Raw genomic sequence first — 23,307 nt, 5'->3', positions numbered from 1 at the left:
AGAGAGAGAGAGAATGACTGCTTTTTATTCCAGGACGCACAGAAGGCCACAGACACACACACACATACACAGAGACTCTCTCTTTCTCTCTCTCTCATACATACACACACACACACACACACACACACACACACACACACACACACACACACATACATACAGTCACTCTTTCACTCTTCGCAGACACAGATGCACTAAATCAGCTTATTCAACAGGCTTTGTGATTATAGGAGGCTTTCACCATAGTAGGACTTAGTGGCCGAGAGGGACGGGGACATTTACTAGAAATCCCTGCATTGTTGCGCTGCATTCCCCGATTGCTCCGCCATAAGCCACTAGATCACAGTTGTCCTTCAAGGGCACTAGCCAAGTGGCAGACCCCCCCCCACACACACACCCCATTCCCCACCCCCCATCAACAAAAGCAGGCTGGAAAAACAATACATCATGACAATTAAATCAGTTCATTTTTCTTAAAACTGCCCCAACAGTCGTTGTTGTTTGAAGACTCTATTCAGGGGCAGAAAGTGACAAATCCATCATAGCTTTGGACAAGAACATAAGATGGAGACCTAAAAGTGCACAGTTGGGATGGGTGCAGTGCTAGCGACATGGGACTTTGATTAAAAAGGATTTTTGTTTCCATAATGGGTTGTGTGTGTGTGTGTGTGTGTGTGTGTGTGAGAGCGAATGAGTGAAAGAGAAAGTGAGAGACAGTCCGTCCTTTGGGTAGAAATTAATCTACCAAATGACAAGCAAGATAGAGGATCATCCTTTTTGTAAGTGTGTGTGTGCGTGACAGAGAGGGAGAGAGAGCCCATGAACAGGATTGCAGAGGTCTAACAGCTAGGGATTTTTTTCCACACACAACCACCCCACCACCTCTTAACACCACCCTCATCTCCATTTAGGCAGGCGAGTGAGCCCCCCCCCTTCACCCCACCATCCATCCCCTCCCTCCTCCACCAACCTCATCTCACCTCAATCACATCCAGCCCGGGTAATGACATCCTGCTGGCGGCCGACAGGTTGGATTTATCTGGTGGCTGTCAGGAACCGAGCCAGGGGCTCTTCACCGAGGAGACCTGTGAACTTTCAGACAAAACCCTGTCATTCCCCATCATCCGTCAGACATGGCCTCCTCTTCAGCCAATCACGACAGAGGACGTTGATGAAGTCGATTGACTTACATCTGTACCGTGTGTCTGCATATCAACTGTGACTCAGGGCAAGTGGAAGGAGATCCGTTCAACTAAGGAAAATGACAGAAGTTTTCATACGCCAATCTAAAAAAAACGAAAGGAAAAGATGGCCGGAGACCAAATTAATCAAACTATTGGATTCCTCAGTGGTTTGGACTGATAAATGTCGCCATCTGCTGGCTGACTGTGTGATTGGCCGCCATCCCGGTGTTTTTCTCGCTGCCAGTCTTCAGGATCAGACAAATAAGACACAATATTAATTTCATTTTATCCCATCACGACGGCTCCAAACATGGCTCACGTCTTCAAGATAAACCCTTGCATTAGTCTCTGCTGCAGACGGCTCCTGTTTCAGACACATAACTCCCTCCGTCTAATAAATACATGCCCTGGTATGGAATGGACCCACAGCAGTCTGGTTGTTTTTTTACAACATAGAGAATCATCCCAGTCACAGGCACAGATGTCCTGTGTCACCCCTCATTTCAAGTGTTTTCATCCAAAAGAGATTAAGGGGACAGAACACGGTGTTTCTGTCATATTTAACATATACAACACATCAAGTCATTGATGCGATCAGAGTTGTGTAATGGTCCAGTCAATGTAAAAACCCCTTACGGAGACCATCACACCATCATAGGATTCCTGTGCTGTATATTATGGGACCTGCATGGAGCCTGCGGGGGCCAGCTACACGTTATCCAGCAGCACATGAAGACCCAGTGAAGCTCTCATCCCCAGGGCGTTATCCAGCAGCACATGAAGACCCAGTGAAGCTCTCATCCCCAGGGCCCGCCGACCCCCCAGCCCACACGGGGGGGGGGGGGGGCAGAGCGGAGCCCTCCCCAGCCCACACAGTCAGAAACCCGAGTCCTGCTGCATGTACGTCTGTGGCCGCTGACCGTTTGCCAAGCAATCCTGTTTGTCTGTGGCAGCCTGCCACGTATTTCAAACGTCTACTCATTTTTAAACGGCCCGGAGGACTGGCTGAGCCCCCGAAGCGGCCGTCGCCGAGGTGAATTAAGTGCAGGACGGACGGAAGGAAGGAACACGGTGCACCGCGGTCAACGCTGGGTGTTCGTGCCAGAGCAAAACTTCTCCATTTAATTTCCAAAGATTGGAAAGGACTGTCGTCTCCTGAGCAAAGGAGGAAATAGTCTACTTGGCAGAGCTTTGGCCCTTGTTTATCATCAGACCCCATTAAGGCATCAAGGCTCCCTTAATGGGGTCTTTTGTTTCATTTCCCAAAATGTGAATAAGTGTATACCATAATTGCACCAAATCTACAATCCAAGTACATTGTCATATTCAGGTTTTTGATACATCATTTTACACATCTGAAATAGGTCATTGATTTGATGTACATATCGGTCATTCAATCTACATGTGAATGCATAGCTGTAATCCAGTTTGTTTTAAACTCTCAAACAGCCCAGTGTTCTCTGCCAGTTGCTATTACATCAATTGTGATTTAAATCAGGATTATTGTGTCTCCCCCTTCTCTACTTTTTTAAATCCGAACAAGAATTAAATGATCATTACAGGGGCTTCTCAAGGCTTTACTCGACAGCAGAGGAGGGGCGGAAAAAACAACAACGCTGATCCCTCGCTTCTGAATCCCACATTTTCACGGTCATTTCAAATCCCACCCCCCCACCCCCCTCGCTCTGAATGTCCCATCCCAGCACCTGTAGCCGCGTGTGCAACAGCAGCGTGGCGGCCCTCTCTAGCCCTATGTCACATGCATGTAGTACAGGCTGATGAGCACCAAACAGGCTTGTCGCTTGGCCTCAGTCATTCCCAGGGCGATGCCTACGTAAAGAAGCTTATGCAGCAATATCCTGATGGAGAAAAAAAAAAAAAGATCTCGTTTTAAGCTCGCTTGACATGAATGACACTTGAATCACTGGAATGTTACAAGCGCCGGTGGTCATGGCGATAAAGCTGGTTGTGACGTGTTTTTTCAGACCCCTTCAGATTCTCATTTCCTTCCTCTCATCCTCACTTCTCTGCCAACACCGTGCCTCGTCCCGCCTCTGGGATAGTCGATAGTTACCCCTGGGAGACACAGGGAGCCCTATATCTGCAGTTTTAGTGTGATATAAAAATTAGGTACCAGGAGTCTTTGAGGAGGATTGAGGATAAATAACCGGTATTATGAGGTCTATAGTTAAATCGGTTTCAAATCGTTCGGCCATGGCTTCCATACTTAACACTGAGGATTAAGACCCACTGAAAGGGAAAAAAGGTTGGAACAGAAGAGGGAAAGGAAGACTCTCTGAACACATTCTCTGAAGACGGTCTGAAGACCACCACCACCATCACCGCTCTCTGGCTCTACCATCATGATCCCCACCAAGATGCTGGTGTACCGGGGGCCGGACGGGGGCACGCGCTCCGAGGTGTCCCTGAACACGAGGAGGCGCAAGAAGTCCTGCGCCGACCTCTTCCAGAACGGCTACCGGGTGAAGATGGCCCACGGCGGGGCCGAAGGCGAGAAGGAGGAGCCTGACCCGGGGCAGCGCTCGCTGGCCTCCTGCCTCCGCTTCGTCTCCCATTGGGGTAAGGAGGGAGGGAGCTGACGGGGAGCCCAGACAGCCCCCGAAAGAAAGAGGGATAGAAAGAGAGAGAGAGGGAGAGAGAGACAGAGAGAGGGAGAGAGATAGAGAAGACTTGAGAATCCCAGAGACCAGTGTATGTCCATGTGGGAGTTTGAGGTGGTGTGTTTGTGTCTTAAACATGCTGTCTGATGATCTGAAGGGGACACATTGTCCCAGTCAGGATTCACTACTGTGTTTTGCTTTGCGGTGACCTCTGGTCGACGTCTGTGTGTTGTTTCGCCATGTGGTCTGTGTTGTTCTCACATTCATGTTAAGTGTTCGCTTAATTGTTGGTGTTTGACATGGAGGCATCTGGCTTTACATTGGGGGTTGGGGAGATCTTCAGCGGATTGCTGGACTCTGTAAAAGCATGTTTGGTTTTCAGTGACTTCTTACGTGTGGCCATTCTAGCACATGCTGCCATGACAGTTGTTTGCCTCTTGTCCATGTATTGAATAGACACTGCTGTATCCATCCCTTGCAATGTACGTGTTAAAAGTTCAAAATGAAGGTTTCTTTGGAAATTTGAGTATGTTGTGACACATCATAATATCTATATGGTGTCAAGTTAATGTGCTTAAGGGATGGTAAGAAATAATGAATCTTAATCTCTTCAATACTGCATCATATGCCTAGAACAAGGCAGACCAAAATGGTTCCCACAGAAACACTGCCTGTATACTATACACCTCTGTATAAGAGCAGTGTATGTGTGTGCATGTGTAAGTGTTTATGCAGTGTGCTTAAATAATATGAGCAGTGTATGTGTGTGCATGTGTAAGTGTTTATGCAGTGTGCTTAAATAATATGAGCAGTGTATGTGTGTGCATGTGTAAGTGTTTATGCAGTGTGCTTAAATAATATGAGCAGTGTATGTGTGTGCATGTGTAAGTGTTTATGCAGTGTGCTTAAATAATATGAGCAGTGTATGTGTGTGCATGTGTAAGTGTTTATGCAGTGTGCTTAAATAATATGAGCAGTGTATGTGTGTGCATGTGTAAGTGTTTATGCAGTGTGCTTAAATAATATGAGCAGTGTATGTGTGTGCATGTGTAAGTGTTTATGCAGTGTGCTCAAATAAAGTCGAAGTAATGGTGACAGGGGCCATATGCCATGTTGTGAGAAGTAGGTCTGATGTATGGGGATCACATCAGTATAGTGTCTATATCTCCTTATGTTACGTTTACATACATTTATATCCCTGTGCTTACATTGGTTGAGCTAGTAGATGCATTGATCAAGTATGAAGTTAATGCATTTGTAAACTATGACTATGTAATAAATGAATTATGAGTAGTGTTAAATGATACATTTAGGGAAATTGTATTGAGTGTAGCTGTTGCATTGCTGTTTTCATACTGAATTATTTTGGGTTTTAATCTCTTATATTGCAATAGTTAAAGTAACACTATGCAACAATTTGACACTTTTTGAGATATGGTTTTATAGGAAACTAGTTTTGGGACCATCCTCAAAATTCATTTAGATAGCATATGGTCATGTGAAGGACAGATAAACAAGCTTCTATCAGTGGCAACTGGGCTGTTGGTGGTGTTTGCAAGGGTTTTGCATGCCTTTTGGGTAGTTAGCTTGCAAGTTTTGGAACAGAACTCCTTATTGCTGCTTTAATATACTATGGATTTAAAATATAGTGGGGTTAGTAGTATAGTAGGGATAATTTATTTATCTAATAGTTAAGGGGAGCTGTATTGGTCAGTATGTGTTATGAAATATATGGCTGATATAGACTAGGGTGTGTGTGTGTGTGTTGAGGGGGTGTGACAACCCACACATGTGAATACAGCATTGTATTCAAAGCCATCTGAGGCCTTGCCTGCCTTTTGTCATGTTTTTGGAACACGGCACAAAAAAAAAAAACGATTTTTACGTCAGCGCTGTTTACCCATCAGTCCTCACCACCACCCACCTGTCTCTGTCCTAATCCAGTTTTCATCCCCAAACCGCTGGGCTGTCTTAGCCCTGGAATGAAACATGTACCTGGCTAGATGCTGTCGCTTTGTCAATCACCTCAGAACGCAACCGGTGAAAGAACGTAATCTGCTGCTTGTTCCATGAGTTATTTTTGAAAAAAAAAAAAAAAACGTTGTTTTGTTTTACATTTTGCAATACTTTGGGCCTTTTCTGGAGGCTCGACTGGTTAGTTTGAGATAATGAAAGCATACGCTATGCTAAAAATGGATGAAGGCTTAAAAGGTATGGTGGCTACTCGTTTCGCTATGGAATTGCTAAATGTCTGTCAAGTTTTGCTTATTTGTACATGATTGGCTTTGTGATTGTGATTGTCGCCGATGTTGTGACCAGATGACACACACACCTGACGTTCCACTTGTGTTTGTGTTTTTTTTTCCTCTTCCAGGGTTAAGGTTTTTAAGAGCCTTAAGGTTGATACAGTTCTCAGAAATTTTACAGTTTTTGAATATTTTAAAAACTAGGTAAGTACTTTTCTCTCTCCGTCCCTTTGGGTTAAGTGCATGCTCTTATCACGTCGGGTTCAAACTGGGGATGTTGTGTCTGTTCTTGTCTCTTGTGTGTCTGTTTGAAGAGTCGATGTACTGTCTTTGATTACCATGAATACCAAATGGATCAAATTGATATGTGCTGATATGTATGTCTGTCACTGTTAAAAGATCTAATATGAGAAAATACACACTTCATCTCTACTTCACCAATACAGCAAACAAAGTACAATCATCAGAACTTTTACTTGATATATTCTCCACTTTTGCAGAAAGAAGAGCATGCGTCAAATAGTATTAGATCTCCCGTTTCATCTTATTGTTGTTGTGGCTTTGAGATCGAGACAGAGAGAGGAAAAAAACTCAGCTACAGACAGCTAGAATTCCCCTGTCCCCCCAGCGCTTCGAGTTAAAGCTTTTAGCACAGATGTCAGGAAAGGCTTACGGCAGGGCAGAATGTTTCCGAATAATCTCTTCTTTCTATCAACGCACGTGGAGGTAGGGGCTAAGTCAGTGGATGGCCAAAGGCTACAAACAGACAGTCGATAGTCAGATGTGCACAAAAGCACAAAATATCAGCAAAATATGAAGTAATAAGGCAGGACATCAGGCCTCCCAGACTTGTCTTTTATTTAAATTTTTTTAATAGTGGTCTAACCAATTTGAATGGACAACTAAAGATGTTCTTTTGCTTCACTGACTAGCAGGCAAGGTCATAACATGCTAATAGCATAATGGGGTTATTCAGGGCAAATCAGATTTTTTTTTTTTTTGTCATAGCACGATCACCTCTCTTTCAGTAGATTAGTGAGGTCAGAGTATTAAAAAATGTCATCCTTTATCCCATCTAAAATCCCATACTTAAACCTTGTCCCAAAATCACTTTCAAGGTCATGCTAAAGTGTTTGAAAATCAGCATGTTCAAACTCTGGGGCATACCCTGTGCATAAACTTTTTAAATATAAATATATGTATGAATAAATAGGTTGTCTTTTTCATTTTATTTCTGTTGTGTCCATGTAATAATGAGGGATATTCTGCTACCAACCTTAGCTGGGAATGTGTGATTGACACGCTTTGCCTGGCTCTTGTTTTTAATAGCAATTCCATAAAACTTGTGAACTTGTGCTCAATCTTCATAAGCACATGGCTTACTGCAGCTGGATTCATCCACTTGGTAAGTTCACCATGTAATGCCGTGCCATACCACACCACTGACTCACTGCTGGTGAGTGCCCAAATCTGAACAGTAAGTCTCTCAAAATGGCACAGAACCTCATCAGGTCAAACCAGCTGTCCTAAGGAGTAGTCACATCTAGAATCACGTGCATGAGTAAAATGATGGATAGATAAGTGTGTGCAGTACAGTAACTGTTGGACACTTAATTCTAGTGTTCAGTAACAGAATCATGAGGTTTTGAATCCTGCCATATAACTCATTTTAAGAAGAGTTTATTCCGTTGTAACATTTAGGAATCATGCTAGAAATCTGTAGGATCTCTGTGTGTTTTTTATTCAACGGATTAACATAATCAAGACTTTAAAAAGTGAAACCAGTCAAAAAGTTGTCATTTTGTTTATCCGTAGAGATACTGAGACTTTTTGACATGCATTTTAGGTGGAAAACTCAGGGGACCCTTGGGAAAATTTCCAAAATTCCCAATCCCTTTCCTACTGGGAATGCGTCTATTTACTCATGGTCACCATGTCAACTGTGGGATATGGGGACGTTTGTGCGAAAACCACCCTCGGGCGGCTCTTCATGGTCTTCTTCATCCTCGGCGGATTGGTAAAAAAAACGATTTGTGTCTCTCCATTTTTTTTTTTTTATTATTTTGGTCATGCATCCTGCTTTTTTCTTTTTTGCCCTGCATACAACCTGCCTTACCAGAAGCCCATTGGTCATGGTGCCCCTGTTTTACTTGACCAATAGCTGGAAACACGATTGCCCCGCCCCCTCACCCCGCATTCAACCTGCCTGCTCTCCTGTGAAGAGAGGCAGCGTCGCTAGGCTGTCTCTTTAGTCTACACTTGACTTGAACACTTGGACATGAGTCAGAAAGGTCAAATTAATACTCTGATTCACAATGAATGACTAATGCAAACTCAGCACCGTGCCATGGTGAAATAGGCTATGAATTTAAGTCACATGACATATGCTTTTTGTAGACCACCCTATCAAAGATGAGTTGCTATCACAGCAGATGATATTCCCCAAACTGAATCATGGCCCAGTATTCAAGTGAAGTGGTCATTGCTAAACTTCACACATTTTGCTGAGAATAAGACTTAAACCAAGTCCAAAGTGTTAAACATGTAAAGTTTTGTAGTGATGTTTTCACATCATGAAGTATGCCCAGGTGTAATGTTTACGTAGAAGTCCACTATGCGGTTTCAAGACACCCCACCCTGCTCTTCCCTTTCCCAATTTCAACAAACCCAGTGAAAAGTTGATGAACCATAGATCTGCCTGCTGTCAACACATTTACAACTATTCTACTATATTATATACTATATACTATATATTCTACTATATTAAACATAGCAAGCTGTTTTAGTATCTCACTAGCAAGTCATGCAGAGAGCTGTGACACTACAGGCATAGTGATTACATGTTAACCAGACACCAAGTATGTATACATAACCCAACCCTACAGTTCATTGAAACATTCTTGTCAAACATAACTGGTTTGATTGATTAGTTTAATTCTAGACTTGAGACTGAATATAATACATTAATTAATATTAGCAATTTAAATGCAAACAAGTATTAGTATTATAGTTTAATATATATCATTTCTGGTGAAGGCACTTTACCATAATCACCACTTCTGAATAGTATTTAGTGGGAAAGACTAGTTTGAATCTGTCAGCACTAAGCATAGGGGTAATAAGTAATGGACCATTTTTTACTAACATTTAGAATAAAACTAATATAAAATCAGATGGAGAAACAATTAATCAATCAGGATCACTTTGAGTATAGGCCTACGCAAATGTGTTGACAAGGCAGCACTATGCTAATCAACTTGACACACGTGTTTGTTGGACGAAACATGGCTCTTTGGAGTTTCTACTCCTCTCATTACTTTTAAGTTAACTTCTAAAAAAATATCTTCCCATCGCAGTTTGACTGTTATAAAGTCAACTGTGTGTTTTTGCTCAGCATTTATTTTCCTCAAATGCAAATATCTGTAAACTCCCAGGCAGTCTGCCCTCACTAAAACAAACTGCCTTCTTCTATTTTCATTTCTTATATTTCTTGTGTGGAATGCTCTTGTTTAACATACATTCTGCATGCTATTTTCATAACTTCTGGCAATACGTTTTGCATCTAATTCCATAAAACATCTACAGAATTGAGTATCTATCTGACTACAATCACTGTAGAGTTTTCTTCTTGTGGATATCTACATATCCATTATGCAAACGACAAAAAAAAGAAAAAAGAAAAACTAAGAAATGAAAGATGAAAAAAAGAATAAAGAATAAAAGAATAGCCCTTTAGTCTTCTCTTTCTCCTATCTATTTTTTAGTCTCTTCTTCTGTCTGCTCCTCTTCTCCTCAGGCCATGTTTGCCAGCTACGTCCCTGAAATCATAGAGTTAATAGGAAACCGCAAGAAATATGGGGGTTCCTATAGTGCGGTTAATGGGCGAAAGTAAGTATATATACGGGAGGCTGTGCTGACTGGACCACAGTCAAGCTCCCTCCTCCCCGCATGCTTCTATTGTCTTGTCTGTTCTCTGTCCCACGCATGTAGGCCATGTTTGCGCGCTACGTGCCAGAAATCGCTGCACTCATCCTAAATCGGAAGAAATACGGAGGGAGTTATAACTCAACTCGAGGCAGAAAGTAAGTGCGAAGAGACCAGAGAGTTGACAAAGATTTTCTTTTAAAATGCCTCTCTGGTAAGGTGTGGAGTGCTGTATGTGACCACAAGTCAAGACTGCTGAGCTGGAGCACAGTCCAACAGCGACTGGAGATATTGGCCATGAATGTGAACGCTTCATGTCATCGCAAACAGCAACGTTACAACACGTCACAATCACTTTAAAGAAATTCACGTTAACAGCTTTTGTGTTTGTGTGTTGCTTTTGTTGGCAGTCGCAATCATTGTGAACTTATATGTCTGCTTTTTGTGGTACCAGCTACGTCAATGTTGCATGTCATTTTGCCTGTGATCGTGTCATAGTTGGAGATGGGATTTTAATGGTTCAAACTAATTGGTACATTGCATGTATACATTATGTATTTTCATTTATGTTTAAGGCACGACATTTGATTGATTGAAACTTTTTTGTTTTGAACGCTGAGCAATTTGGCAACTATATGGATTAGTTTTAGTATCATATAGTAGCCAAACATTTTAAAGTGATTCATCATGTTTACTGACAGAAATCACGAGACCTGAAAAAAACAGCTTTATTCAGGGGGATACAAAGCATTGTAAATTTTTTGGTTTAGCAAGAAGTTTTTCTTTTGATTGCTCAGCTGTTCCTTCATTCCTGGCCTAAATCTTCAGTCAGAACCACACTATAAATTCTGGATGCCTCAGACTCCAAACTCCTCCGATTGAGAAGATTCCTCCGATTGTGAATGTCTCGCATACAACGTGCTTGTCATTTCCACAAACCTCATGTCAACATATAGTTCAATCAGGACGCCATCACTAATCATTCACTTAAGGCTAGAGCCGATATGTTTAAAGGCTTAACACAACTTCTACCCTTTTGTTAACATTTGTCTATGTACTGCAGATCATATGGTGTGAACACTAAGTTCAGTACTGCCATACTTCCAGCCTCCATACTTCAACACAGGTGTAAACTATTCAGAAGAGATAGAATCCATGTTGTATTCGTAGCCAGGGAGAACGTTTACTTTACTGTAAGTCTCATTCAAGCTTGGCAGTTCAGCAAATATAAGAGCACACAACCACCGTGTAAACATACACAATGAAAAGCTTGTTGAGGCACTGAAGGACTGAGGTCCCGTGACGTGACGTGACGTGATGTCGGAGACAAAGACTGATGTAAACATTCTCATGGGCTCCTCACCCTATGGCAGTAAGTATAGTCACACTGGATATCGCATCTTCTTCAGAGCAGCTCAAGAAACCATTACATTTGGAAGCACTGCTTGCATGAGCACAGGAGTGGAAGGCAGTTAAGTGCGTAATACAGGAAAAGGAGTGAGACTGCCTGAGGAAGGCAGCTGTTAAAACACTTTACAAGCCCTGAGTGTTCCAACCAGTTGCTTGGTATGATGATGGACACTAAGAGTCGGTATTGGCTTTAGTTTGGCTGGTCCCTTGAATCTTTACAGCCCCTGTGCGTGTAGCGATTTAGTTTTGCCATTACTGCGATTAAGAGAGAATTGATTACCTTCTGACCTCCTCCCCTACAATGCTCCAAATAGCCTTTCATATGCTTGTTGTATTGTAATGGATTTCTGATAGGGATCTCTCTCTCACTGTGGCGTCACAAAGGAGACCAGAAGGTCTAGCTAGCTAGCACGCATTGTAATGGCTCACTGTGTGTCTGTCTTTGGTTGTTATTCCTTTCATTTATCACATTATACTGTCATCAGCGGGATGCCTTTAGCAAAAGTGACTAACATCACAGCATAGCTGTGAAACTCAAAATGTCTGCCCTGTGTTACTGAAAACCACCATCTTCACATAATTAGCATCATGCCCTGATCTGTTTAGCCATAGAAATCCATGTGTAAAACTCCACATTTGCATACTTAGGTATGATTATAGGCAACGTCTCCCTTTCATCTGGAAACACCCTTAATGATAATATAGAACAATAATGGACAGTCTTTCTCAATTCATGCCACAAAGCACACTACGTAAGGCAGTCTCGACTTGGGTCCGATAGCGATGTAATGTCATATCAGGACCGTCAGCTAATTAGTCAGTCAGTAGTAACACAAGTCTGATAAAACAATATTAACAACCATTATTCATTTGAACAACTTTAGTGAGTTCAAGTTGATTGAAATGCACAGGGTTCTAGCATCTCTTTGGATCTGGCATGAGATAAGGTTGCATTTTTGAAGTGCCCCAGCAGAATCAGTAGGGGTGTGACTTGAGCTGGACAGAGGAAATGTAATTAGCTTGCGCTATGCTGTCCAAGAATCGATACGATGCCTTCAATTAAAAGCTCAGGCGAGATTACCTCGACAACATTCCACATCAGTAGAGCCAATACGTAATTACCCCAACAACCTTTCAAAGACCGTGTTGTAATGTGCCATATGATTGGTCCAAACAGCTGAAATGCATTTTTAGCATTCCAAATGTTCTGTGCATAGCACGAGTAGCTTTGAAGTATAATATGCATCCATGTCCTGTATCAATAGCTGAGGCAGACACTGCTGAATGTCTTTGAATGCGAAGTTCAAATGTCACAACTGAACAATACATAAATTCCAGTTCAGGAAGACATGGGTAGGCTGTACTTTATCTTTCATTTTGTAAACTGCAAATTTAATACCAAAGAGAGCATTTCACGCTGGAAAAGCTGGACCACATTCATGGGCCTAATTTGTGAGAAGTAGACTACTGACCAGGCTGAAAGCTACAGCACATCCCAACATCTCTTGCAAACAAAACTCGCCCATGTGGTCCAGCACCAGAAGAGCTAAAACCTGAGTTCCTATCGGCCTTCTGTCATCACTGTAAAATCATTTGAATATTTGCAAAGAGACAAACTCCAACAGCCTTAGATCAAATGAGATTGGAGCACATCACTGGCCCAGTCTCCTGTTCTATCTGATGGACTGGGCCAAGTGAAGGAGGAAATCCGTCCTGGTTTCCTGGGGCCCACATGTACTGTGTCCTTTACAGTCCTTTCTACCTTCCATAACTATGTCATAAAACTAGCCAACCAAACTAAACAGCTTTGAACAGTTATCACTGATGTCTTGGCACCATAATGCCTGCTTTCAATCCACAAAATAAGCCGCCATCATTTTTCTTCAAAATATCATCAATCTTTGTTTCCACCCTATGCACCCGTTGCCAAAATGACAGAGGACCTGGCCAAAATTACAACCGCGTCATTTGGACATTAAGGCTTGGCAATGGCCATCTATCGGCAGGATTTAATGGCATTTAATGAATTCTGGACAGGTGTATCTAGACCCTTGATGAGGGGGAAAGGGCTGTTTAAAAAGTTACCAAACCACACCCTGACTAATTTGGCAAAAGCCAAGGCACTCTCAAAAGCACTGATGGAACATTTGTGTTCTAAAAAGTACATTACAAGTATTCAACCTTTAATGAAGCAAGGTCCCTGACATTTATCACCGACTTTGTGTTCGCCAGTACTGAACTCAGTTGTGTTGCATATCTTATATATGTCACAGATAGCATCTCTCATTCATTGGACAAAATAGCTATTCCATATACTGTATGTGGTATGGGAAGGCCGATAGATTTGTGGGTAAAATGTTGATGCTTGCAATCACACTCTTTATCGCTACTTAACCACTCATGTGGCCCCAACACATCAGTTAGATATTTCAACGCAGGAGTAGGTGAACTTTCATTCACTTCAAATGCTTTTGCTAGGGCCTTGGCTTTTATTTAACAACTTCTTTACAACAGGACAAAGCTGGACGAGTGGACCTTAATTACACTGTTAAACATTTCATCATAAAAAGTATACGTTTTGAAGGTTGTACACTTTATGTCTGTAGATATCCCTTGACTTGGAGAGTCTCATATAGTATTTGTCGAAAATTAACTGTTTTTCTTTTTTTTTCTTTAGGGACCTTGTTGGTTCATTGACATGGAGAATTATATAATGTTTGCTGTACAGCTGTGGTCGCATGGCCCAAGGACATGACAGTGTAGTAGAAAGCTGGATTTGATGCAGATTGGTGGCATCGAGCTATGAGCCAAGGCAAGCCAGACGACTGTAAAACGTCTCCTCTAATGGTTCTCCATAAACCTTTTGCCTTACAGGCACATCGTGGTGTGTGGCCATATAACGCTTGAAAGTGTGTCCAACTTCCTAAAAGACTTCCTTCACAAGGACAGGGATGATGTCAATGTAGAAATTGTTTTTCTCCATAAGTAAGTGACTTTTTGGTCCTTTTAAAAAAATGATTTGGCCGATTTGAAAAGAGAAAAACCCACTCACTGATGATCCACTCATTCTCTGCTGCAGTATTTCCCCTAATCTTGAGCTGGAAGCCTTGTTCAAGCGCCATTTCACCCAGGTGGAATTCTACCAAGGGTCTGTCCTCAATCCTCATGATCTTGCGAGGGTGAAGGTGAATCTCTTTTTTCCTTTTCTTCTGGTTTTGTTATTTTGTGTTCTTCTTTCTAATACAGATGCACTTGCAGGACGGTAAATGATTATTCGTAATACGCAGTAGGGATTTAACATACGAGTGTCAAAAGGTGAACTCTAGTTAGTTCAAGAAGATGTTTCTCCCAGAGATACTGATCACCAGATATCTCCAGACATCAGAGATGAGTTCATCCTGGGGGTGTCTTATTTTTCTGACGCTGATATTTTCCATGTTCAGATCGAATCTGCAGACGCCTGTTTGATCTTAGCTAACAAATACTGTGCAGACCCTGATGCAGAGGATGCATCCAACATAATGAGGTGAGACAAGCACAACAGAAGGGTGGAGGAAATAATGAAATCAAGCACATTAGCACATTAGCCGTTAGCGCTAACCCTTCCCTTACGTCACAAATCTGATTGACCTATTCTTTCCTGTCGTTGGCTTAATCAAGGAGAATTACAAAGTCTAGCATATTAGTGTGGGTATTCATTACTTTAAGAAGCTGTTGAGATGCAACTGACAATATCAATAACAGATAACATTGATTGTTTAATGACCAGATTTTCCATCACATCTCATTTACTCATGAATAAATAATACACATGAAAACGAACCGAAGTGTGTTTCATTGTCATTTGCCAAATTACTATTCAGAGTGATTTCCATCAAGAACTACCACCCAAAGATTCGCATCATCACGCAGATGCTGCAGTACCACAATAAGGTATGGCCCACACCTTTTGTTTTTGTTTGTTTGTTTGTTTTGTTTTAAGGATCTATGTAAGGATCAATGTTAATGGGCTGCCTGTCTGTCAGTGTGTGAGAACGTGAGTGACAAAGACTTGCGGTAATTGTTGTTGTTATTTCTCTTCTTCTCTTCTTCGTCTTTGTCTTTTTTTTCCCCTCTTGTTTTTTTTGTTGTCTTTCTCCTCTTCATTGCATTCACTCTTCCTTCCCCTCCCCCCTTCCAGGCCCATCTTCTGAACATCCCGAGCTGGAACTGGAAGGAGGGCGATGACGCGATCTGCCTCGCTGAGCTGAAGCTGGGCTTCATCGCCCAGAGCTGTCTGGCGCAGGGCCTGTCCACCATGCTGGCCAACCTCTTCTCTATGAGGTCGTACATCAAGGTATTGAAAGCCATCACTCTTCTGGGGCTCCCTGGACTGTTATTTATGTTGCTAAACGCTTTAGTGAGGTTCAATCCATTAGGCATGACGCCCCTTTGCCAAAAGATCTGTGAAACTCATTGGCACCCTTGCGTGGTGAACGACCTTCATCCTTGGATGTTCTCTAGAAAACTGTAAAAGCAATTGATAATCCCATATGTGGCTATGAAAGTATAGGTGTTTGATTAATAATGACTGGCCTATGTCTGGCTGCGAGAGGAGCAGATTGATGTTTGATTGTTACTGACTGGGAGGGTGATTGGTGGTGTATTCATTGACGTGATAGATCGAAGAGGACACATGGCAGAAGTATTACTTGGAGGGTGTGGCCAATGAGATGTATACAGAGTACCTTTCTAGTGCCTTTGTGGGCATGTCCTTCCCTGAGATTTGTGAGTAAGTACACACTTAATCTGTCTCTCATCACATAACTGAACAAATACAAGCACACACTTGTTTTCATATTGGGTGATGATGTAATAATGTGTGGTAATGTTTGTTTGTTTGTTTGTTTGTTTGTTTGTTTGTTTTCCCCCAGGTTGGTCTATGTAAAGCTGAAGCTGCTGTTAATAGCCATAGAATACAAGTCAGATATACGAGAAAGCAGGTGAGGCTCAATTAGCAACATTTCATAGTAGAGTTCATTACATAGCAACATCTTGATGTGAAAATTGTGTTTGTTTATACCTTATCTTATATCTTATCACTAGATTATTTGTTTGGATATGTTGTTTGTTATGTAAACAAAACCAATGAACCAATGAACAAAGCAGATTAGCTTTTGTCATACTATTCTTGATACGGCTGACTATTGTTTAGAAAAGATAGGTACGATTAAACTGTCCTGTGCCTTCAGCACGCTCATCAACCCTGGGAACCACGTTAAGATGCAGGAGGGGACCTTGGGCTTCTTCATAGCCAGCGATGCTAAGGAAGTCAAGAGGTGCTGTTCCATTCTGACATGTCCACACACATAACACTAACACAATACTACAATACTACACAATACTGAAGGAGTGTTCGTTCTGACATGTCCACGTACACACAACACTAACACAATACTACAATACTACACAATACTGAAGGAGTGTTCGTTCTGACATGTCCACACACATAACACGTACACAATACTTAACTGAAGGAGTGTTCGTTCTGACACAACACTAACACAATACTTAACTGAAGGAGTGTTCGTTCTGACATGTCCACGTACACACAACACTAACACAATACTACAATACTACACAATACTGAAGGAGTGTTCGTTCTGACATGTCCACGTACACACAACACTAACACAATACTACAATACTACACAATACTGAAGGAGTGTTCGTTCTGACATGTCCACACACATAACACGTACACAATACTCAACTGAAGGAGTGTTCGTTCTGACATGTCCACGTAAATAACACTAACACAATACTTAACTGAAAGAGTGTTCGTTCTGACACAACACTAACACAATACTCAACTGAAGGAGTGTTCGTTCTGACATGTCCACGTACACACAACACTAACACAATACTACACAATACTGAAGGAGTGTTCGTTCTGACATGTCCACACACATAACACGTACACAATACTTAACTGAAGGAGTGTTCGTTCTGACATGTCCACGTAAATAACACTAACACAATACTTAACTGAAAGAGTGTTCGTTCTGACATAACACTAACACAATACTTAACTGAAAGAGTGCTCGTTCTGACATTTCCAGGTGCATAACACTAACACAATACTTAACTGAAGGAGTGTTCCATTCTGACATAACACTTACATAACACTAACACAATACTTAACTGAAGGAGTGTTCGTTCTGACATAACACCAACACAATACTTAACTGAAAGAGTGTTCGTTCTGACATAACACCAACACAATACTTAACTGAAAGAGTGCTTGTTCCTGGTTTACCCCTTTTTCCATTTGGTTTATGACACACGCTTCCACTCTGTTTGCTGTTCTCATTTGCATGCTAGGGCTCTTTATTACTGCAAAGCTTGCCATGACGACATCACAGATGCCAAAAGGATCAAAAAGTGTGGGTGCAAAAGAAGTAAGTGCTCATTGTCATCTACTCTCTAATCCTCTGTGGCCTCCACAAGTTACTGCTCATTACAAGTGCCTTTCTAAAGCCATTGTTTTGTTTTTACTTTTGCCTCCTGGTAATTTTAGTTTTCCTCCTTTGATGGTTTATATTTGAAAGCAATGACCATAAATGCATTTCTTCCTTGTGAAATTGTGAAACAGGAACATAATGTAGATTTTGTGGTCCATCCAGTATTCTTAAATCATTCTCCAATTCTTAAAATGTCCCAACCATGGATGAGGTGTTGGTGTTGTCATTTATCCATGTAGGCATGGCAGATATAATTCACCCTTACGGATTTCTCCAGTCCTATGAAGTTTTACATTACCATTGACTGAAATACCCAGTACTTGTTGGATCGACTTGTGGGATCCCTGTAGCTCTTGTAGTTATAATAAGTCTCTTCCTCAAAATGAGCAAGTAATGGTGTTGAATGTGCCTTAGCAACTTCACAGTAGCCTCTCAAAGGCCATAGTTAACTTACACAAAGACTATGAGAATCAGTGTCTGAGTCTTCTACAATATGTAACTCACAGTCTTTCAACAGGAATATATTAAATATATAATATCAGGATTATTGTGTAGTTGTTTTGTTCTAAGGTTTCTGTTACCCCACAACAGGAATATTACGTTTTTCCCTAACCTTTTTTTTTTCAAACAAATCATTTTTTCTTTCACCCTTTTCTTTATTTTTTATTTTTTGCTGCATCGGAAAATGGTCTTTTAACCACTCTGTGATAGTGATATATTGTGAGTAAAAGTGCCTCATTTTATGCTTGACAAGGACAGTCACCTTAAAACTGTGAAAAAAAGAAATGTATATTTGTTTATGTTGCATGTGTAAACGTGAGTATTGCATCCCTTGTGCATATCATTGTTGTTCAAGTATCTACACAAAGGAAATTATTTACCTTTAAAGTAACATTATGGAACTATTTTACCTTAAAGGATTCTCATTCAGATTAAGAATTTCGATACCTTTTCCTTTTTCACTGAATTTGACCAAAACACAAACAAGAACTTCTTGATTTGAAGCAAATATGAAATATCAAGTAACCCGAAGGAGATAGCACAGTCATCTTCACAATAGCTCCACTTTGAAAAGTAAACATTGTAGATTTTTGATTTCCGATACCAAATCTCTGATTAATAATTATAGTTATTCACTTTTGCCCAAAGCGACTTGCAAAACATTAGATAAAACAAAGTAAAAACTAAAAATAAACACCATGGCTTGCTATTAAAGCCTTGTTACCTATACTTTAATACATAGGAATATGTATTTTAGAAGGTAGAAATAAATCATTGGAAGGAGTTGTTGTACCCAAATGTACCACAAGGTGTCATCCCAAAACCTTATTAAATCAAATACAACAGTAGATCCCTCAACCACCACCCTTCACAGTCCGTCTAGCATTTGAATACCAGATTGCATGGACAAGGCTACTGTATGTCACATCAAACGTCGGGCTGCCATGTTTGTAAACCACATGTTGCATGTTATACTCAAGCATGCAGTCCAGCTTGCTGTGAGGTGCTAATGAAAGAAGCGCTGAGTGACTTTAGAGCCCTGTCCAACAGAGCTGTGCTGCTAAAAGCTTTTCCTGTCTAACGTTTCTTGTGTTCCATGTATCACCATTTTGACTCTTTCACCCTTGACCCCCAAGAGTTATGACATAAGCCCCACAGGACAGCTTAGCTGCTGTGATTTCACTGATTAAATAATCTATCGCGCGTAAAGTAACAATGCATGGTTTTATGTGCTGGTGCTTATATGTTGAAGGTTTCTATCACTGCAATATTGCGCTTGTTCAAGAGAGTAACTGCAAATATGTTCAACATATTTGGTGATTAGACAGATGAGGACAAGGGTATAGTGTACAAGGTGTTGTTAGGTGGTCATTCGACTCAATTGAATTCAGTCTCCATGAATATTCATGAATAAAACTGGACCTCAGATAGCATTTCTAGCCTGGCCTGACTCTCCTCCCACGTCATTGCCCATATACAACCTTGTCCTTATATGTCTGATACAGTCACTAACAGTGAAGCATTATCCAGTCTCCATATATAGATATCAAGTTTAGATATGGAGTTCCTCAAAGGTCCATATTTGGACCCTTTGAAAAGAAAGACCCTCCTGCTGGGATGCAGAATGTCTTCACCATTAACCACCATTAACCTGCTGCTTTTCCTCCCCTCTCACCCCAAAACATGACTGTAGCCAAGATGTCCGTCTACAAGAGAATGAAACTGGCATGTTTTGATTGCGGCCGTTCTGAGCATGACTGCTCGTGCATGTCAGGCAGTGTGCGTAGTAACATGGACTCCCTCCGACAAGGCTACGCACTCTCCCCCATGTCTGTTAATGATTGCAAGCCCACTTTGCGCTCCTGTAAGTTCTCGGCATCATGCAAAACACAGTGCTGTTGAATGTCTAGTGATTGGCGTCTACCTGTCTGTGCGAGCCGCCGCCGCCGTCGTCATCGTCGTCGTCATCGGTGTCTCTGAATCGCTTTGAATCAAAACTGTTGGTGGGGATTAACTCCTGATTCCGTTGTGATTATTGTTCTTTGGTGAGGTTTTGTTCTGTCAGGTCTTCTGCTTTTGGCCACGTGCTGCTAAGATGTTTGTTGCATGCTGTGGTGGTGTAGACTGTGTACTCGATGTTTTGCTACATATACACATATACATGTACATGGTCTAAACAATACTACATACTCCATTACAGCCATTTTCATGAATTGCTTTACAGTTCACACATTTCATTAGATTTGATTTGTTCAGAGGCTTTTTCAGAGGGTTGTGGGTGACAGTTTATAGCCATTAAATCCATCTTAATAAATCCCAACATCACAATTTCCCATGGAAAGCCTCACTCAACTGTGATCACAAGCACAAAAGCACCTAAGTTCTATGTGTCATTCACCTCATGGTTTTAGGTCATGGCACACTGAAGATAATAATAATGTGATAGGAAGGTTATGGTGGACCATTATTTAGCAGATGCTTTTATCTAAAACGACTTACATAGGCATCCTGCAGTGACAGCAGTCAAACCCGGGTCAACCACTTAGAAGTTGGCGGCACCCAGTTTTGGGGCCATCTTAGTCCATAATGTCCTGTACCCTTGAGTTCCAGGACTGTGCCATTGTGGTCAGTGTCTGGCACAGGAGACTAGCACTGCCTAACCTCCGTGATCTTCATCGAGAGCGAAACGCTTATGTAGTCTGACGTGAAAATTATGTTTTCTTCTTTCTTCTTCTTTTTTTTTTTCCTCGGGCTGCCACAGCCAGTGGTGGTTTGTCACGAAACACTGTGCGACAGATTCGTACCACCAGGAAGCCCTCACCTCTCCAGCCCCCACTGCCCCTGTGCTTGGGGGGGAGGGGGGGGTTAAGACTCTCATGAGAGTTCCTTCACCCTCTTCCTCGCAGTAGCAAATTCCTGGCGACAGATGCCAGCGCCCTTGTTCATGTTGTAGGGCTCTGTCAGTAGCCTAGGGCACAAATGTATGTAATGTTTTTTATTTATTTATTTAACCTGCTCCCTGAGATTGGTGTCTTCGGAGCTCACTCTGGCTATGAACCATGGGGGTTTTTCATTCTCTGCCCTGGCTCAGTCTTAAAGCTTTGTCCACATCATCCATTTTCCCCTGATTTCCCCTCCATTAAAAGGATATTTGGCTGAACAGAGATGAATGAGGTCCATGAACAGCACAGATGCTGATGATGTAGCCGAAAAAATGAAACATACATGATCCTATTAATTTATGCCTGAGTGAAAATGGGCTCTGTTGTGTCAAATATCAGAATCAGAATCAGAATCAGAATAGTATTTCTTGCCAAGTAGGTTTACACCTACCTGGAATTTGTTTTGATGTATAGGTGCATACAGTAAACATAAAAACATACAAACACAGTAAGTACTACACATAACATAAGACATAAAAACACAGTAAGTACTACACAAACACAATAAGTACTACAATTCAATACAAAAAGCAGGGCAGGAGTGCAAAAGTGGATGTGCAATGTGCAGTGTGCAATGTAGTGTGTGTTAACATAACATATCGTAACATAACATATCGTGTGGTATCATAGGAATAATGAATAATGTTTAATGAAAATCTAAATATGATAATCTAGTACCCTGTTTATTTTCAGTTAGGGGAAAACACCGCTCTTACGGGTGGTCAGTCGTACATAATATCACCGCGGTGGTTTGATACACATTGTGTCTTTGTTCTTGTTCTAGTTCATCGCTCAATCAAACCCATCCTCTCATCCTTTCAAAATCTTCCTTTGAGTAACCATAAACGGAAGAGTTTTCTGTTCCATTGTTTTTTTGCCCATGATCATAAACAAGTCTATCCTTTACAGGCACTGTCTCTTCAAACGTGCCTTAAAGGGAATCTCCACTGCCGAGATCCGAATGCTTTTCTCCCTCTCTTCATCATCACACTCTGCTGTTTGATATAGAAAGACTGTAATCTTTCGTGTAATTGTCACCGCAGCCTTTTCTAACCTCACATTGTCTCTGCACTCTTCTCAGCTAAAAGTAACTATAACGGATATATCAAATCAAGTAAGTTTGTTTTCCTTTCCTCGTTTTGCTTCCTAACCACCCTTCCCTTGTGCACTTCCCTACTTTCCCCCCATCCTCCATACTCCTTTCCTCCCTTGCCTTGTCACCTACCCTCCTCTAAGGCTCTCTTTGCTTGCCACTACGGGTGAAAAACTAAATCTTGTTCCCCAGATAGCTAGTTATACATCTGTAAATGCCCCTAAGAAGGCCCACAAGGTGTTTATCATGATATGAATGTCTATGTGTGGTGTCTCCAAAGCCAGATTGAGCCAGCTTCGTATCTTTATATAGAAAAGATAGCCAGATAGCCAGTCACATATATATATAGAAATGATATTCAGTGTCTGATAGCCAGTTACATATAAAAATGATATTCAGTGTCTGATAGCCAGTTACATATAGAAATGATATTCAGTGTCTGAAGAAGCCGACTGGCTGTTTGCCAGCAGGTGGCGCTGCTTTCCCAGTGCAGGAGCCGCGTGAAGAAGAGACGGAGGAGGTGCGTGTCACCAGTGACACATCAGTGTCTATCTCATGCTACGCTGTACTGTGAACTGTACTCCAATATTTATGCGAAACAAGACCACAAAGGATGTTTGTCTCTCGCTGAGTGTTCTCCGCATGTGTAGTGTGTAACAGATCATTACATCACTCATTGTAAGGCACCAGGCAACGGCGATGAAATTAGGATTAAAGGGTTTAGGAAAAAAATCCTTTAATGTTATAAATTGTTACACATACTTTTTTAGTTAAGGTGCTGTACCACCCTGTTTATCATTCACTCATACTAGAGGCAACAGTGAGCCACTAGATGGTGCTGTTTCCCCCAGGAAACTCCCCTTAGGACACAGCGCTGTGACAC

The 23,307-nt window shown here is 41.6% G+C and overlaps 1 protein-coding gene across 8 annotated transcripts in view; it reads left to right on the top strand.

The window, feature by feature from the left end:
* LOC105912905 (calcium-activated potassium channel subunit alpha-1-like) overlaps nt 1-23,307 on the top strand; it is a 90,606-nt gene that overhangs the window by 47,168 nt on the left and 20,131 nt on the right. For 4 of the 8 annotated variants that reach the window (XM_031560795.2, XM_031560792.2, XM_031560796.2 and 1 more), the window contains exons 6-20: nt 6,180-6,255; nt 7,381-7,456; nt 7,898-8,068; nt 9,848-9,939; nt 14,260-14,370; nt 14,465-14,570; nt 14,829-14,911; nt 15,249-15,318; nt 15,566-15,721; nt 16,047-16,156; nt 16,299-16,367; nt 16,617-16,703; nt 17,749-17,825; nt 18,600-18,608; nt 22,413-22,445. In XM_031560795.2, coding sequence (XP_031416655.1) covers nt 6,180-6,255; nt 7,381-7,456; nt 7,898-8,068; nt 9,848-9,939; nt 14,260-14,370; nt 14,465-14,570; nt 14,829-14,911; nt 15,249-15,318; nt 15,566-15,721; nt 16,047-16,156; nt 16,299-16,367; nt 16,617-16,703; nt 17,749-17,825; nt 18,600-18,608; nt 22,413-22,445 — 1,326 coding nt within the window. Of the gene's footprint in view, nt 1-2,358; nt 3,765-5,553; nt 6,017-6,179; nt 6,256-7,380; nt 7,457-7,897; nt 8,069-9,847; nt 9,940-10,041; nt 10,134-14,259; nt 14,371-14,464; nt 14,571-14,828; nt 14,912-15,248; nt 15,319-15,565; nt 15,722-16,046; nt 16,157-16,298; nt 16,368-16,616; nt 16,704-17,748; nt 17,826-18,599; nt 18,609-22,412; nt 22,446-23,307 lie in introns of those variants that run through there. The other 4 variants (XM_031560798.2, XM_031560800.1, XM_031560793.2 and 1 more) reach the window with 4 other exon arrangements.

Source organism: Clupea harengus, chromosome 23 (assembly GCF_900700415.2).
Source record: "Clupea harengus chromosome 23, Ch_v2.0.2, whole genome shotgun sequence".
NCBI classification, from domain to species: domain Eukaryota; kingdom Metazoa; phylum Chordata; class Actinopteri; order Clupeiformes; family Clupeidae; genus Clupea; species Clupea harengus.
Note: the sequence above shows the minus strand (reverse complement) of the source record. Positions and strands in the feature narration are given on the sequence as shown.